The 18,508-nt window shown below is 43.8% G+C and overlaps 1 protein-coding gene across 1 annotated transcript; it reads right to left on the bottom strand.

Annotated features, from left to right (window-relative positions):
• Positions 1-11,450: 11,450 nt before the first annotated feature.
• LOC117467470 (uncharacterized) lies at positions 11,451-16,656 on the bottom strand. Its single transcript, XM_034111108.2, has 4 exons — positions 15,395-16,656; positions 15,225-15,298; positions 12,444-15,036; positions 11,451-12,219 (listed from the first exon to the last, which is right to left on the bottom strand). The coding sequence occupies exons 1-3, from the start codon at positions 16,654-16,656 to the stop codon at positions 13,604-13,606; spliced, it is 2,769 nt and encodes a 922-aa protein (XP_033966999.1). The 3' UTR covers positions 11,451-12,219; positions 12,444-13,603.
• Positions 16,657-18,508: the final 1,852 nt, after the last annotated feature.

An 18,508-nucleotide genomic window follows, 5' to 3' on the forward strand; every position in this document is an offset into this window, starting at 1 on the left:
GACGCTCGTAATACAATACAGGGGACATGATCATTATCTTTTAAATAACGTTAACAAAGGGAACAATCTATTTGACACAGTGAAGCTCTGGCCTTCCTTAAAAACTAACTCATTTAATAAAAATCACAGTTGCATTACACACAATGCACTGTTTTTTGAGAACACAAATTCGTAACTAATGTAATTTTTACATTCTGACGAAAATAAAAATAATTATGAATACAAATAAAAAAAAGAAGCCTCCCGTGAGTTACTACACGCTATAAAGTAGATTTAAAAACGTTGTATAGAATAAAAGCTCACTGCGGGACGTTGTAGAAATGCGTGTGTGCACCACGACAAAGGAGCCTCATTCACTTTACATTGGGGTTGTTTGCGTGGTGCCGACACGCAAATGTAACAAAGTTCGTGACTCCACCACGCATTGTGTGTAAAGGAGTCGTGGTGGAGTCACGCATTCTGGTGAGATCAGGTTGGTTTTACGAGTGGCGCAGTGGTCTGTGCATCTGATCCTCAGATCAAGGGGGGTGCTGGGGAACTCCAGTTCGAAACCCGCTCCTGCCGCCACTGCGTCAGGCCGTTGTGTCCTTGGGCAAGACACTTCACCCGGATTTGCTCCTGTGGGTATTGTCCACAGTACATGTATGATACTAATGTGTACTTGTAAAAGCGCCTCGATGACTTCGAGGCGTGAAGATGGACGGTGTCAGATCAAGGGGTGAAACCCGCCGCTGCTGCGTCTGTAAAGCTGTTGTGTCCTTGGGCAATACACTTCACCTGAACTTGCTCCTGTGGGTATTGTCCACAGTAATGACCATTGCATGTATGATATGTGTAATGTGTATTTGTAAAGCGCTTTGAGCATCTGGAAAGGCGCTATAATAAATGTAAGGAATTATTATTATTATTATAAAAGCAATAGCTCACGACAGGCCGTGGTATATGCTCATTATATCACAGCTAAGGGGCGTGGTTCGGCCCGACGCGAAGTATATATCGCTTAAATATATATCGCTTAAAATATATCGCTTAAATATATCAAACCCCTATATAGCAATCCCCTATTCATATTTGTTTACATTTTATCGTTTTAGTGCAAGTGTTTAATTTGTTAATGCTTTACACATGTCTTATGTAAAGCACATGTCTTATGTAAAGCACTTTGCATTTCCAGTTTCTTGAAATGTTCTATAAAAAAAGCTTTCCTTGCATTTTTCACCACAGATAAACCTGCTGAACGAATGAATTAACAGCTCAGTAAGGACAATAAATTACCGCTATCGCCAACCACTCGATGTAATAGGTGTAATTCCAATATCAATGTTAACGACCTGGTGGTTATTTAGGCTAATCACTGAGGTATATAATATAGAACTGCTCTTCGAGAGACCTTAATGGTAGAGCAACCTTCCAAACAGCGGCATTAGTGTCCTCCTGTTCTGTTTCTCTGGAAAATGACAACATTGACCTATATGTCACAAAGTCCTTGTTCATTGTATTATCCTCTGTATTATACAATGTACGTGTCCTTCCAGTATATATTCCTAACAAACAAAGAACAAGAGTCAAGTAATTGCTGCAAAAGACACATTTGATAGCGTCTACCAAATTCACAAACACAGTATTGCAGTAAACAGTGACTCATTGCCTTCTTTGAAATGTCTCATCATTCCTGTTCAGAAAAGTGCCTTTTGTGAAGATAGTATGACTCATGGATGTTCATGGTTCCCAGAGGAGGAACCATTTTGCTTTGACTTTCACTCTATGGCAACCACAAGGTTGAATTATTTCAAAATGTGGTGCAGACACTCATTGTCTTTAAGAAAGTTGTTGTCCACAGACTTTTCATCCTGTTCCACATAACACTTTAGTTTTCTTGAAGATGAGCATTCTTATCTTTCTTTCTTACAGTGCAGACACTTTTCTGCTTGCTCTTGCCTCTGCTTACTTTTTATGCTGATTTTCCTATTCTTATTCTCTGAAAACTTCGAGCACCGGCTCCTGGACATTAACTTAGTGCAAAGCCTAAGAGTAAATCATTTTCATGGGATTTGGGAGGACGGATAACAGGCAGAGCCCAGTGCTCAGAAATCTGTGATGCGACCGGCTGGCCTGCATTGTTATCACCCAGGAAGAGCGCCTCTTCAACCCCTATTCATACTAGGAAACAGCTGTGGACAGCTGCTAAAGGGAGAATTACAAACAATCCTCTTAAACCACCAAGTGTGCCAATCCAGAACAGATACGCTCCGCTGACCGAGAGCCGGAGATCTCTTTCTCATGACCTGGATAACCCGTCCTCTTCACATAGCAGGGTAAGGACCAATAGCTACTCCAAAAGTAAAAGGCTAGAGGGAAAGATAACGACTGGGCCTGAAACTCTGATTGTGGGTGACTCTGCTGTAAGAGATGTAAAAGGTCTGTGTAATAAGAACAACACCAAAGTACTCCCAAGGATGTGGTCTCTGACTTGGCTGAGAAGATCCTGCATAGTGGGGCTGAACATCTGACTGTGAAGAATGTTGTACTACACATTGGAACAAATGATGTTGTGAAACAACAGTCAGAAGTGCTGAAAGAAGACTTTAAATGTCTGTTGGAAACTACCAGCTCTCTAAATGCAGAGGTGTTCATCAGTGGCCCTCTACCGCCAGTCAGAAGAGGAGTGGAGAGATTCAGCAGATTGTTTGCACTGAACACCTGGCTTTCAACTGTCTGTACTGACCATTCTGTTCATTTTATTGACAATTTTAACTTTTTCTGGGACCGCAGACATCTTTTCAAGGCAAATGGAGTTTGCCTGAACAAGTCAGGAGTGAAATTGTTATCTCCAAATATTCAACTGCCTGCGTCATCAATCTGTTCCCTCTGCCAAGGACAAGCGGCAAGAGGAATCAAAACAGGAGAAAGACACAACAACACATCGCTCAGAAAACCCTGAAGAATTATCACTGCACCCGCCTGAGGAATGTTCTGATTATGGGAGACATATGAGACACACGGAGGAGTCTCCACCGCCCGTCACCCCCCCCCCCCTGTCAACGCCTTTGAGGATACTCCGTTCCTGGAGTTCAAAGACCAAACTAAGGCGATACGCAGGGTTGGCACCATGTCCTTTACCCCCGCTCCTCAACGACGCCCACACCAAATCACCGCGGAGACGCGCACCATCTCCTCAGTCTTCATCACACCGCGCCTACGTCAACCACCTCCCCACCCTGGCAGCATGTCCTTTACTCCCGCACCATCTCCCCCGTCTCCATCACCGTGCCTACGTCAACCACCTCCCCTCCCTTCAAGAAAGCAGTCTCCGAAGCCTGATAAGGATGTGTGTGTACAAAACACAACAAACTCTCACTGATATGTGTGGGGTCCAGGCTCAAGGGCGTATGGCACTCTCAACTCTTTCCAGGACATGCCCGGGCCCTGCCTGCCAGTAGCTTTGCCGATATCTGTGTTGATAGGTAATAAATTAAGAGCGGTGAATCATCTTAGAAACAGGAAGCGCCCAAACGTTTGTGTGAGTTTATCTAATTTAGCAGTGATTCCATGTCAGCCACAGCTTGTTACAAAAAACATGACGGATAGTGTGTTTAACAAACTTAAACTAGCTTTATTAAATGTCAGGCCTTTGGCAGGAAAAACATTTTTAATCAATGATTTTATCACTGAGCACAATCTTGATTTTATGTTTTTAACAGAAACTTGGATTGAACAAAATAACAGTGCAGCTGTTCTTATCGAATCAACCCCTCCCAACTTTAGTTTTATGAGTCAGGAAAGAATGCATAAGAAAGGGGGTGGAGTTGCTATTCTGTTCAATGATTCCCTTCAATGCAGGAAGACATCGTATGGAAACTTTGCTTCTTTTGAATATGTGGCCCTTCAGCTGAAATGCTCCTCTCGAGCTCTGTTCCTAAATATCTATAGACCACCCAAATACTGTGCAAGCTTTTTTGATGACTTTACTGAACTGCTGTCTATAGTGTGTATTGACTTTGACCGTCTAGTCATTGTTGGTGATTTTAACATCCATGTTGACAACCCCCAGGACAGAGGGGCTAAAGAACTGTTTTGTGTTCTTGATAGCTATGGACTGACTCAGCATGTGACGGAGCCCACGCACAATAAGGGGCACACTCTGGACTTAATTATCTCAAAGGGTCTGAATATCTCTAAGGTTGTGGTGACTGATGTTGCACTCTCTGACCATTCCTGTGTTTTATTTGAGAGCTCTATTTCTGTTCACACAAATGTTCAAAAAGAGGTAACCACAAAGCGATATTTAACTGAAAATACTAGGGAAATGTTTACTCAGAATTTTTCTTCCACACTTGCCCCTGCTAACACCTCAGTAAATGAGCTAGTAGATCATTTAATTTAAAAAATTAAAAATGTTATAGATGCCATTGCTCCAATTAAGGTAAAGGAAGTGACTGGGAAGAAAATATCTCCATGGAGAAAGGCCATGACCGTTAAAACAGAAAAAAGAGAATGTCGAAAAGCTGAACACAGGTGGCGAAAAACAAATCTCCAGGTTCACTTTGACATTTATAAAGAGAGACTTGGCCTTTATAATTTGGAATTTAAAACGCACGACAATCATTCTTCTCTGACATCATTACCAAAAACAAAAACAACGCACGTGCCTTGTTTGCTACCGTCGACAGACTAACTAACCCCCCAGTGTCAGTAGCCTCTGAATTTCTATCCACCAGGGCGTGCAATGATTTTGCCTCCTTTTTCACTGACAACATTCAGAAAATCAGACAAGCAGTCAGTGCCTCTGCATCAGGAACAGCACATGTGTTATCTGTTTCCACTTAACATCAATTCAGACATCATGACACAATTCCATCAGATTAATGATAAAAACCTAGAGGACATTATACAACTTCTGAAGTCCTCCTCCTGCTGCCTTGATATTATTCCAACAGGATTTTTCAAAGATGTTTTGCCTTGCATGGCCTCAGAACTACTTCATATAGTAAACAAATCTCTTCACTCAGGTATTTTTCCACAGGCCCTGAAAACTGCAGTCATTAAACCGCTCTTAAAAAAGAATAATCTAGATGCTTCAGTAATGAACAATTACAGGCCCATATCAAACCTCCCATTTCTAGGTAAAATCATTGAAAAAGTTGTTTTTCAACATTTGAGTAATTTCTTGCATTTAAATAACTGTTTCGATGTGTTCCAGTCAGGCTTTCGTCCAAACCACAGCACTGAGACTGCTCTTGTAAAGGTCTTTAATGACATTCACTTAAACACAGACAGTGGCAGAACTTCAGTGTTAGTATTATTAGATCTCAGTGCTGCGTTCGACACTGTTGACTACAGCATATTACTAGACCGACTGGAAAACTGGGTGGGACTTTCGGAAACAGTTCTAAATTGGTTTGAATCCTACTTAAAGGATAGAAACAACTTTGTTTCGATAGGTAAATACACATCTGAGTTGACTGTGATGGGGTTCTTTATTTATAACAACAGGAAACTATCTGAACCAAACATACACAGGTTAACTACGTCTTAACAGTCATTCCCCATAATTAATAAACACAAAATAAATAATAAATTACATCCTATTTAAATCACGGAAGTGATGCGCCTCCGTCTTAACAGTCATTCCCCATAATTAATAAACACAAAATAAATAATAAATTACATCCTATTTAAATCACGGAAGTGATGCGCCTCCGTCTTTTCCACCTTCCCTTTGCTGGGGAGACGGCGGTGAAACTCCGCCCCCCGCTCCCCACGTAAGTATGGTGTAATATAGTTAAATGTATGTTGAAATAATTGTAGACTCACAAGCGTGCACTTGTGGTCACGCTACAGAAAGGAAGGGGAAAAAGGTGGACGTTTTAGTGATGATTTAACCTGATGTATTGACGAACGGAAGAGAGCAGGACATGTTTGGTGTGTGTGTGTGTGTGTGTGTGTGTGTGTGTGTGTGTGTGTGTGTGTGTGTGTGTGTGTGTGTGTGTGTGTGTGTGTTGTGTGTGTGTGTGTGTGTGTTGTGTGTGTGTGTGTGTGTGTGTGTGTGTGTGTGTGTGTCGCCGCTACGGCTGTCAGTGGCGGAGTCAGTCACTCTGTGATCCGCTCCGTCACATTGACAAATACAGATGTAGCACTCCAGATCAGACTCAAATGGGTGTGTCCCAGTCAAAAGCCCAGCGGATGCCAGTGGCTGGGGGTGTTGCCAAATTGCTAGAGGGCGTTGCCCAATTTCCCCATTTGTTCAATTACAGGATTTAACCATGAGATGGCGCTTCATTCACAAAATACACAATGGGTGTTGTAGAAACATCAATATTTTAGATCAAATAAAGTATATAGTTTGCTTTATGCAGTATATTTCCTGTAATATTGTACAGTAGATTGAAGTAAATCAACTTATACATTAAGATAAGATAAGATGGACCTTTATTAATCCCGTGGGGAAATTCAGTAGTTCAAACAGCAACAGGGTGAGAGTGAAAAACAGGACAGCACAGATTCACACAGATTAATAAAATCAAAAATAAGATGAGCGATAAATAATAATAATGAGAAACTATGAAATAAGAAATGAATAAAACTAAAATGTAATTATCATATCATATTATAATGTATTGTATTATTAAGTAATATCATACATTAACCCCATTATAGCAGATGCCACATTGAATGGATGAACACATGTATGCATCAATAATTACAACAGAGTATTTCTAAATACAAGTTGTAAAAAATACTTATATGTATTTAATATTAACCTTTTGGAGTCGACCGTCACCAGGGTGGGAATTTCACGACGGCCACGACGGCCATGGCCGTCGTTGCCCCGCACTTTGGCCGTGATGCCCTGTTAAAAAAAATGCAATTCACGGCCAAAGTGGCCTTTGTGCCCCTGTCAAAAGTAAAAAAAAATGTCCTGTGGTATTGGTATTTTGACTAGCAATTTAGTTAAATTGTTTCGTTTATCAACGCTACAACATAGCGTTTCGTGAGTCGGTTGTCGTTGTTGGGGGGGAAAAGCAAACAGCTGTTTGCTGCTCGCGATGTGCTGCTGCGGAGCACAGCGCGAGCAGGCTCCCGTGAGCGGGAGGGCGCTCCTTCTTCACTACAGACTATCGCGCCACCTAACCATACGCTAAAATGTTTTTAATACGAGCGGTAACCGGCCAAGCGCCGTGCAAAAAACAATCTTCAAATAAAAGAAAGTCACCGGAGGAGTTAAAGGAGTGACAGGGAGTTGGCTGCAGTGCCGCGTCCTAAAACCCTTTTATAATCTATCGATTAGATTTATGATTCGAAAATTATAAAAGTAGGGTAGACATGTGGAGATTATCCGGCTGAACAAAGCGTGGATTTATCAAACAGTTTTGTTTTCCACAGACCTTATTTCCAGCTATTTTCCAAAACCCCGTGGAGAAATCCCATGGCTTTTTGTCGAGGGAACCAGCAGCTTACTTCCTGGTTTCAGGACGCGTCACTGCACCTCTCAATATGATGCCAATATAAACAAGGTCTTCTGTCGGCTCTGTACATCAATGCCGACCTATGCTGACAAGTAAGTGAAGAGTAGACAATATAAAGGTATTGGCGAAATGTCCCAGCAGTTTAGGATAATGAAGGTTCTAATCAAATCAATTACATAGCCATTACATTTCTAACTCCTAATGACAGGAAGGCAGAAAGTGCATTATACAAATAATAATACTCATAATAATAGCAGACATTTTTTAACAATGACCACAATATCATTATTTTAATAAACCAAATATGAACAATTGAGGAAAATGAGGAAGAACTGATGATTAAAATGTTGTAGTACAAGTAGTAATGTAGTTAGTGCATAAATTATTGCAACAAATGTGTTAATTGTCTTCATTATTAGTCGATTTTTTTGTTGGTGGACGAATGCTCCGGGCCAGTGGTTACAATGGTGGGGCCAGTGACAATACAATTTTAGCCTTACTGTCTACCCCTGACTGACTTGTGTGGTTTATGGCTGAACTTAACGTATACGTTTAAGAAACACTATTGCTATTCAGCCGTTTGTAAAACGACTGGTGTTGACGTTAGTGCTACACTTTTCAGTCATGTTGATTGACCAGCGTAATTTAACCAAACAACCTTTGTGCCCTGTCATGTGGCTTTTGTGCCCTTAAAAAAAATGTGAACGGGAAGGCCAAATGGCCTTGCCCCTAAAATGACAAAATTCCAAGCCTGACCGTCACGCCGGCGTGATCAGATCACATGACCTGTTCAAGCCGGTGCCGCATAAAAACAACAGTCCGGACAACATTGCCGTGTGTTTCTGTCGAAAGTACTGGCTTGAAACTACTGTATATCCCAGTCTTTGTTTCATGCAAAAAGACCCAGTAAACACGGAGATACGATGATATAAAGTTAATACATTTCAAAAGTATGAAATATGGAAGCACATATTTTAATATCTTCGCCATATTTGATCATTTTACGAAACGGAAAATACTGGAAACTGTAGATCCTGCTCAACAGGATGTATATGTGTATTTCTGTCGAAAGTACTGGCTTGAAACTATATGCCAGTCTTTGTTTCATGCAAAAATACTAAACAGGATGTATTTACCAGGGAGGGGGTGAGGTAATCAGTTAAACGGAGTGATATGAAACGAGACGAAAAGAGACGAAGAAGGACGGCGGGAACCGAAGAGAGACGGCGGGAAATGGAGAGAGACGAAGATATACGAAGACAGGCGGCGGGAGACGAAGAGAGGCTGCGGGAGACTGCGATTGAAGTAAAGTGACAGACAAACATTGATAATTTAGATATAGTTAGATAGATTTTGAGTTTTGAAGACTCAACTATGATGAAGAGAACTCTGAACGTGAGTCAAGCTTTAAGCTTGTTTTTTGACATGGAGGAGGAGGAATCTGTGATGTTGCCCTCTGTGTCGTAGTTGACAGAAACCGCTTTGAAGCGTGGCACAGATAAAGACAGAAAAAACAGATTTTTATACATAATGTGTATATATATATTTTTGCCTTATCAGAATGAAATCCCATGCTACCTCAATCAAACTTTCACATTATCATAGTGACATGCCATGTATATATTTCCAGCTTTTAAATGGTTTCGTTGTGTATGTTTGTGTTGTGAAAAATAAAATCATTTTCAAAATCTGTTTTTACGTTTTTGTTGTGCTTTTGGGTCCAAAATGTTCATATAGTAGAAGATCATCCAAACGAAATAAATATAATTAATTATGATGAATACGTTAAATCTTGTTCATTGTTTTTCACTTTTATTAAATGTTTGATATTTCCGGTGGAAATGGTGGACTATCGGACATTCAAAATGCAGCATATTTCCCCCCAAGTGTCTGTCAAAATGCATTTTACGTTTCTAACTTGCAATATCAATATTTCAGCTCTCTTCACTCCAGAAAAGCGATCTCCCTGTGTGCGGGGGATCACAGGAGGGGGGGGAGAGCTGTGGAATGTGACTCCACACATTCCGATGGCCAATTAGTTTTAAATAAAGGGTCCCTAACATACATAGGAAACATGGGGGGGTTAGGGCATGGTCGGCGGTCACTCCTGATGAACTCACCAGGGCTGTTTCCTCAGAACGAGAGGAAAGTTTTTACCAGGACAGCTTTTTTAAGGGACAGCATCGCCCTGAGATCTATGCTGCTAATATGTTCATGGCCATAACGCCATTTGTAACATAGGCTATGGGAGAATGGTGAAAATAACCAACTGGACTGGGACCAATGGGAAAATGCCTCTTCCCCTCAATGTGAAGCAACAGATTGAGTCCTATGTTTCCAATCGGTTCCCAAATCTGAACATTGACCAGTGGCATAAGATCAGGAGCCGGGTAAACGAGAGACTGAGGAGCCCCAGAAAAACAGATCCCGAAATCGCTCGTCCTGGTTTCCGCAGCAGATAGGCCTACAGCATGTGTCTGTTACTTTAAATAAAACGGTGAAAACTGAACTTGAAAATTGTTTCCTCTTTTTATTTTCTTTATTATTTTCGGGATGGGGAGACGTGTGTGATTAAAAATTCATTCGCAGAAATGTAAAGTGATCTAACTACGGGAAGAGCCGTGTAAATGGGTGGCCATATGCATTTGAAAAGCAATATAAATCACACAGTTATTATGCAATAGGCTATAAAAGCACCATCGATTACCTTTCTCCAATTCAAACTCTTGACGGGAAAAAAGGAAGGTGTAAATGGTTGGGCTATACTGTACTGTATACATACAAAGGCCGTTCAATATATAGTATTCGTTTATTAGAGTCGGCTTGACTCGGTTTGCATTCATAAAGAATGCACAAATGTGTTTAATCGTTAATGTCATAGTATTCGTTTATTAGTCCCCGAGGGGAAATGGGTAGCAGCACATCACAGAGGCATTTAAAAAGTGAAGAAAATACATTCTGGAAATGTTCACATCAGGCACCTTCAAGTTAAACAATACTAAGTAAACAATTAACACAGTAAATTATGTGGATTAAATCACATTTATTTCGTTAAAAATAAACGAAATGACTCGGTTTGCATTCATAAAGAATGCACAAACGTGTTTAATCGTTAATGTCAGATATGTACTAAGTAAATAGCCTACATTAGTTCCTGCTCAAGATTAGATTCAACTTTATTGTTATTGCACAGATTACAGGTACTGAGACAACGAAATGCAGTTTAGCTTCTAACCAGGTGCAACAAGCAGTAAAGTGAAAAGTAATGTTCACAATCTACAGAATAAAATATATAATGAATTGAATGATGAATAAACAGTGAGGGGTATGCATACACTAGATATCAGCCTGTGAGCAGTATGAACAGTGTGTTAATCGTTAATGTCAGATATGTACTAAGTAAATAGCCTACATTAATTTCATGATGGATTAAACCACATTTATTTCGTTAAAAATAAACAAAATGATTAAATGTAGGGTGAATTGCCCTAATGTGGAACATTTTTGCATTTCAGACTTCGGGAATATTATTGCGACATGAAGCCGATACAATAAATCAAAATCCAGTAACATTCTGAAATCCCCAGTATGTGTCCTAATCAAACCAAAAGAGAACATGCAGATATTAAACTCATAAAAGAAATGGTAGACATATTAGTACTCTTAGTGCCAAGTTGTCTCAGACAAACTGTTTTCCTAATGTGGGACAGTTCTGTGCAAAATGTGAGACACTGAAAAGTCTATATTAAAAAGCCTCAGTCACCTTCATTCATGTAATAAAAAAATCTCAGGCCAGTAACACTCAAAGCTACAGTAAATGTGCAATACCATGCTACTGTATGTTACTATTTATAATGCTATTGTTGTTACAACAGAAGATGTTTTTATTTAAATTGAAGTTAAATGCATCAATCTGGTGCACTGAGGGCAACATTAGTTCAATCAGGAGAGACGTGATGTATGAGTACATGTTTATTTATCGGGACACATGATATGCGGGAATAGTGATTGACGTATTACAACAAGTAACTGTAATGATGTTTTGGCGACTAGGCCCCGGGTTTGCAGGATGATCATTCAGGAGGGAAAGAATCGCTCTGATGAACCCCCCGGGGTCTAGACACTGGTGGTGGTGATAGTAGTTCAGTCCGATCTGAAGGGAGAAGGTTTAGCTTGGCCCTGTATTTAGGAGACAGGAGGCGAAGGGGTGGAGGAGGGTTTGCGTTGACACCTGAAATGACAACTGACAGGAAGGGGAGAGCAGATTTAAAGAGGTTAGCAGGTGCGATGATTGGCTAGCCGGGGCGTAATGCCCCTGATCACTTATTGAAATAACGTGTGACACCCGATGCTGTTGTCTTCCTGATTGAACTTACACTGAGCTACATTTCAATCAGGAGAGACGTGATGTATGAGTACATGTTTATTTATCGGGACACATGATATGCGGGAATAGTGATTGACGTATTACAACAAGTAACTGTAATGATGTTTTGGCGACTAGGCCCCGGGTTTGCAGGATGATCATTCAGGAGGGAAAGAATCGCTCTGATGAACCCCCAAAAGAAGTGAAGTATGAAGTACGGAGCTGTGAGCAATCCTTACCTTGCGGCTGGCTGCGGAGATCTATGGATGAAAAGGAGATTAACATGGGGACATGATGAGCGCCGGAATCGCTTCCGGGCTGCGGGGTTAGTCATGTGCGGGACCACTGCCCGAAACCTGCACGCAGGTTTACCATGACGCAGACCCACTGGCCGCAACCTGCGCCCGCAGGGTTAAACCTAAGCGTGGACCCACTGGCCGCAACCTGCGCCCGCAGGGTTAAACCTAAGCGCGGACCTGTGTCCGCAACCTGCGCCCGCAGGGTTAAACCTAAGCGCGGACCTGTGTCCGCAACCTGCGCCCGCAGGGTTAAACCTAAGCGCGGACCTGTGTCCGCAACCTGCGCCCGCAGGGTTAAACCTAAGCGCGGACCTGTGTCCGCAACCTGCGCCCGCAGGGTTAAACCTAACCGCGGACCTGAGTCGGCAACTTGACTCGGACCCACGTTCGCGACCTGCACTTGCGGGATTAGCATACGCAGATCCGGAGTCATAGCCTGACAGATCCGGAACCGTAGACACGTATACATGCTGACATGTTACCACCACCAGTTATAGGTATATTTACCATCTTTTAGTGTTTGAGGGACCTTTGGATAGCCAGCACGGCACTGATGTCCGGGCGGATGTAGGATGTGAAGGCAGAGGAGGACCATCGTCCGAGTTGTTGCAGGGATGAGGATGAGACGCCTTGATTAGCAGCGGAGGTAGCTGCGCCTATCCTGAACGAATGCCCCGAGAATAATTGGGGCGATAAGCCGGATCTAATGAGAACTTGCTTAAGGTAATGATTGAACTGGTGTTGAGTTAAGGGAAAATCCCCTGAAATAAGAAATAGTGGTGAGAGAGGATTAATGGAAGGTCTAAGACGCAGGAATTTGATCATGGATCCATAAGGGCAGAACGGGGAATCGTTGCGAGCTGCGATGACGGAGCAAGCGCCTCCGCATTTTGAGTGTTTAATGTTTAAACTAAAATGGCTAGCGTGGAAGGATAGGTCGTTAAGGCAGACGTCTTGATTGGGATTGAATGATCGTGAAGCTGTGGTAAATTCGCCTGGTCTAAGAAAAGCATAAAATGCCAGCAGAAATACGGCGTCGAGTAGGGCGTCGATGTAGGGAGAAAATAATCCTTCTCTAAGTTTGGAGAGCATAAGGCGCAGAGTGGAGAGTGTAATGGGTCGTCTATGGTCTAACGCTGGGGGAAACGTTTTTAGAAGACCTCTAAGTATGAGTTTAACGGATAGGTTAGCAAGCAAGCTGGGGAAGCTGGGATCGAAGCAGCGAACGTTAAATTGTACTCCTGCTAAGAGGCCCCGGATGTATTGGGGTTTGAGGTGGCGATCAGTGGCGCAGTAGCACATGAAGGCGCACACGGTGGGGATGAGAACGGGTCTAAGTGAGATGCCTACGGAAACACAAAAGAACGCAAACGTTCTCCATGCAAAGTCGTACGTTCTGAGGGTGGAAGTGGCTAAGCCTTTCCTCATAAAATATCTGGCCGACTCTAGGTGCCTAGCTAAGGGGCTCTTGTTTAATGTAGAGAGAGGAGATGCAGAGGAGGAATCCCAACGGGTTGCGGGCTGGCTTCCGGGCAGAGGTTCCGGAAGGTCTGAAATTGAAAGCGAGAGAGGGAATCAGCCACTATATTGAGGTGGCCGGGGACGTGACGAGCTGAGATGAGGAAGTTGTGAGTGAGGGAGGACCACGTGATGCTTCTCATGAACGGCATGATGTCACTACAAGAGGAGCGACCTTTATTGATGATCCAGACCACTGACTGGTTGTCGCAGAGGACCGAGATGCGTTTCCGTAGCCAGAGGTGGCCCCACACGTGGCAGGCAACAGCAATCGGATAGATCTCGTGCAGGGCGGAGGATGAGGCATGATTGGGAAATGAGGGAGGCCACGGGCCCGCGAACCACTCTCCCTGAAAGAAACCCCCAAAACCCACGGATGGGGCAGCGTCCGTGAAAAACCTCATGGAATCAGAGGAGTACACGAGGTCGTCGTAAAAGAAGGTGATGCCATTCCAGTGGGCGAGCAGGAGAGACCAGAAGCATAGGTCTGAGCGGCAGCCTTCGTCTAGAAACACGCGGTCGTGGAGGTTTGTTACAGCCGACGCTGCGTCCAGGAGGCGGGAGATGAATGAGCGCCCCTGGGGGATGACGCACATGGCAAAGTTGAGGTGCCCGAGGAGGGAGAGCAGCTGCTGTTTGGTGATGACTTGTTGCTCGCAATAGGATTTAGTGATGTCGCGTATGCGCTGCAGTTTGGCGATGGGGAGAGATGCTTTCATGTCTATAGTGTCGAGTGTGATGCCTAAAAACTCCAAGCTAGTGTCGGGTCCTATGGTTTTCTCTCCGGACAGGGGGACGCCTAGCTCCTGAAAGCAGCATTTGAGTTTCGCCAGGGAAGCGCCTGAGTTATCCCGAGGGGGATCTATGAGGAGAAAATCGTCCAGCAAGTGGAGAACGGAGGGAATCCTGACATTATTCAGCAGAATCCAGCAGAGAGCTTCGGAAAAGGAATTAAAAATACAGGGGCTACTTCTGCACCCGAAAGTCAAGCGAACTGCAAAGTAGAATTTAGCTTCCCACTTAATACCGAACATGTTCCACTGGGATGGATGGATGGGAATGATCTTGAATGCGTCAGTAATATCTGCCTTGGAGAGCCAGGCTCCTTGCCCCGCAAACTTAATTAGTTTGATTGCGTTATCGACTGAGGCATAATGAAGGGAGAATGGCTCTGGAGGAATAAGGCTGTTAATACTGCAAAACGGGCCGGAGCGGGGTGCGGACAGATCGAAAATCAGCCTTTTTTTCTCAGAGTATTTACTCGTGGCTATTCCTATTGGGCTTGTCCGGAACACTGAGAACGGGGGTGAGTGAAACGGACCGATAAGGTATCCTTTGTTGAGTTCTTTCTCGATAAGCTGGGAGACTATGGTGGGTTCTTTAAATGCTGATTGCAGATTTTTTTAAACAAGGGACACGGAGGGAGGAGAAATAACCCCGACCCTGAACCCTTGAGAGAGCCCTGACAGAAGATATTCTACGAACACGGGATCTGGGTGAGTAGAAAGCGCTGCTGCTAAATGTGGGATGTTGATGGGGGTGGAAAGGTGATGTTTCAGGAGTTTTTTCCCCCACGTGGTTTCTGCTGCGGGAACTTCACGTGCCCGCGCCTGGGGCAAACTGACTTCGGGTGAGCCTCCCTGCAGGTACTGCAGATATGGAGATAAGAACAATAAGCAAAGGTGCAGATATTTTCGTTGAACTTATAACAGATCCTGTCGTCTGCCCTAATCTGCGCCTCTTGCCTATTCTGCACCTGGTTTTTTTGTTTATTATTCCCCGACTGTGACGCAGGAAAAGCTCTGAACCCGGAGAAAGGCACTGATGGGCAGAAGGGGGAGGTGTGGCCCTGCGTCCCGCAGCTGATGCACGAAACAACTTGTTGCCCGCCAGTCGCCATCACGAGCAGCTCGGTGTCCAGCACGGACCAGTCCAGGCGAACGTTGCAGTGGGCTAAGTGAAGCGCTGCTTTGCTAGAAAAGCTCTTGTGATAGGAGTAGAACGTGGATTTCCCGAATTTGAGATAAAGATCGCCGATGAGGCCCAGATAAGCGTCTAACTCAACTCTTCTTTCCGGGTAAACGGAACACAGGACATCGCGGAAGATGCCGAAAGCAACCAGAAATTGTCCTATGTTGAGGTCTCTGAGGAGCCGAGGATCTGCGGACTTAAAAACGGCAGTGATGCTTCCTCCCGTGGCGATTGACTTGTCGCACTCCGGGGAAGGCAAGATGAGGGTGACTAAATGTATGTCTTTCCCTTCGAGGATTTTCGCTCTCAGCCGAGAGGAAATGTGAGCGCTCTGGGGAATATGAGGCCTACCTGAGTGAGGCGCTGGGAGTGCTGAAGCCAGGGAGTGAGGGGGAGCTATGATTTGTGGAGGGAAACCCCCGAGACCTGGCATAAATCCTGTTGGCAGCGAAGCGGGGACCGAGGCCCAGTTCGCAGAAGAGGTTGAAGCTCCGATGGGGCCTTTATCCATGGCCTGCAGGCGAGCGTCAATTAGCAGCATAGAGCTAGCCAACGATTGCAGGGAGTTTGCTATGCTATCCGTTAGTGGCTGATTACCGGGGCTCCCGGGCTGGGCGACGCTTGGGTGAGCCTGTGGAAAGGTGGACCTTTTAGATGGACCGGCTCTAGAGGGACTTGACTTTTTTTTCCTTTTCCCCCCGCGGCTCCGCCCGCGTCCTCGCTCCGGCCTCTCGGGGGTGATAGCTGGAGAGTTGGCTGGAGCTGCTGCCCTGGGCTGATGGACCGCGCCGGAGACTTGGTCCGAGAGCTCCCTGAGCTGGGAGAGAGGGAGATCTGAGGCTGCAGAGATACCCTGCTGCCGTAAATGGGTGATTATGAAGTTTGCTTCTGCTGATTGTGAGCTGTCACGGGAAGCCAGGCGGGCGCTCATGCGCCGGAGGCTTGAGGAGTTCGAAGCTGCATCCGGAGGTACATCGGAGCCAGGATCGAGATCCTTCGAAAACGGTTCGTTCTCGGAAGAGTCTGTGTTAGACATTGTGGTTTGTTTTTCTTTCTTTTCTGAGTGTTTACGGAGGAGTATTCGTTTACTACCTTTTGCGTTGACACCTGAAATGACAACTGACAGGAAGGGGAGAGCAGATTTAAAGAGGTTAGCAGGTGCGATGATTGGCTAGCCGGGGCGTAATGCCCCTGATCACTTATTGAAATAACGTGTGACACCCGATGCTGTTGTCTTCCTGATTGAACTTACACTGAGCTACATTAGATTTGTGGATACGGCTCTCAACACTCATATGAAACTGTTCTTACAATGTGTGTTGGAACTTGGAAGGTATTAAATTACTATGCATATTTTATTGTGTAAACACACAGCTGATCACCTGAGAGCTGCCGTTTCATTCAGAGCGTTTAAAAAAAACGACGGTCTGATTTCAACAACTCAATGTGTGATTATTATAGCAGTAATATTAGACACTAATAATACAGTAAACTATGAACACTGTACATATTATTGTTTGCCCGTGGGATTAGGATGATCGGTAGTGAGAGCCGCTGCATTTTCCTCCGGTCGGATGTGATATAAAAACAAAGCGATTATTGTTGTTGTTGTAAACTCACGTGGCTTAAATGTAGTGCATTCATTTCAACTCGCGAACATATGATACATTAAATGAATGCGAGGATGACTTTCGAAAATCGTTTGTTTGACCCTGGATGCATTTCCTGATCTAAAAACATAGCGATGGTTTTGTACTTACGCCAACGTGAATTAAACATTATTTTGTTAAATAAAAACATGGTGATGTTTAGTAAATGATTACATGTCTCTTACTTAAGCACAGAATATGATCCTATCCGTGACATATGGATCTTAACAAATATCCGCTATATCAGATACCTGTAGATCAGCTGTTTATTTCACATGAGTTCCAGTGTGGCAGCTTTTCACGGCTCCCCCTGGTGGATCCATGATCCATTGCTGCTGGTTTCATTATAATTAAATGTATTTATCAAGGGGGCGTTTCAAGTCCTGCGGGGGGGTTTTACTTTTCAGCAGGGGCCCACCCCGTGCCGATCACGGACCCGCACGGGTAGGCGTCTGAAACGAAGCGCTACATCTGTATGACATGTGGGGTTCCTCAAGGCTCCATCTTGGGGCCTCTTCTCTTTAACGTCTACATGCTACCACTGGCTCAGATAATGAAGAACAACAAAATAAGTTACCATAGCTATGCAGATGACACACAAATGTACGTAACAATTTCACCAGGAGACTATGCAATCCAATTCAAACACTGAGTAAGTGCATTGAACAAATCAATGACTGGATGTGTCAGAACTTTCTCCAATTAAACAAAGATAAAACTGAGGTAATGGTTTTTGGAGCCAAGGCAGAACGTTTAAACGTTAGCGCTGAGCTTCAGTCTGCAATGTCCAAACCAACAGATAAAGCCAGAATTCTAGGTGTAGTCATGGACTCTGACCTGAGTTTCAACAGTCACATTAAAACAGTTACTAAATCAGCCTACTGTCACCTAAAGAATATATCTAGGATTAAAAGACTAATGTCACAGCAGGATTTGTAAAAACTTGTCCATGCCTTTATCTTCAGTAGACTCGACTACTGCAATGGTGTCTTCACAGGTCTCACTAAAAAATCTATTAGAAAGCTGCAGCTGATTCAGAACGCCGCTGCTCGAGTCCTCACTATCACTAAGAAAGTGGATCACATCACTCCAGTTCTGAAGTCTTTACACTGGCTTCCTGTGTGTCAAAGAATAGATTTCAAAATATTGCTGCCGGTTTATAAAGCACTGAATGGTTTAGGCCCAAAATACATTACTGACTTCCTGCTAAATTATGAACCATCCAGATCTCTCAGGTCT

Source organism: Pseudochaenichthys georgianus, chromosome 22 (assembly GCF_902827115.2).
Source record: "Pseudochaenichthys georgianus chromosome 22, fPseGeo1.2, whole genome shotgun sequence".
In the NCBI taxonomy this organism is placed as follows: domain Eukaryota; kingdom Metazoa; phylum Chordata; class Actinopteri; order Perciformes; family Channichthyidae; genus Pseudochaenichthys; species Pseudochaenichthys georgianus.

Excerpts from the sequence above, each read along its gene's own strand:
- LOC117467470 (XM_034111108.2), bottom strand. The coding sequence starts at position 16,656 with ATGTCTAACACAGACTCTTCCGAGAACGAACCGTTTTCGAAGGATCTC. Across the intron at positions 15,299-15,394 it reads AAAAACCAGGTGCAGAATAG|TACCTGCAGGGAGGCTCACC; the intron begins GCAAGAGGCGCA and ends CCATATCTGCAG. Across the intron at positions 15,037-15,224 it reads GTTCCCGCAGCAGAAACCAC|CATTTAAAGAACCCACCATA; the intron begins GTGGGGGAAAAA and ends ATCTGCAATCAG.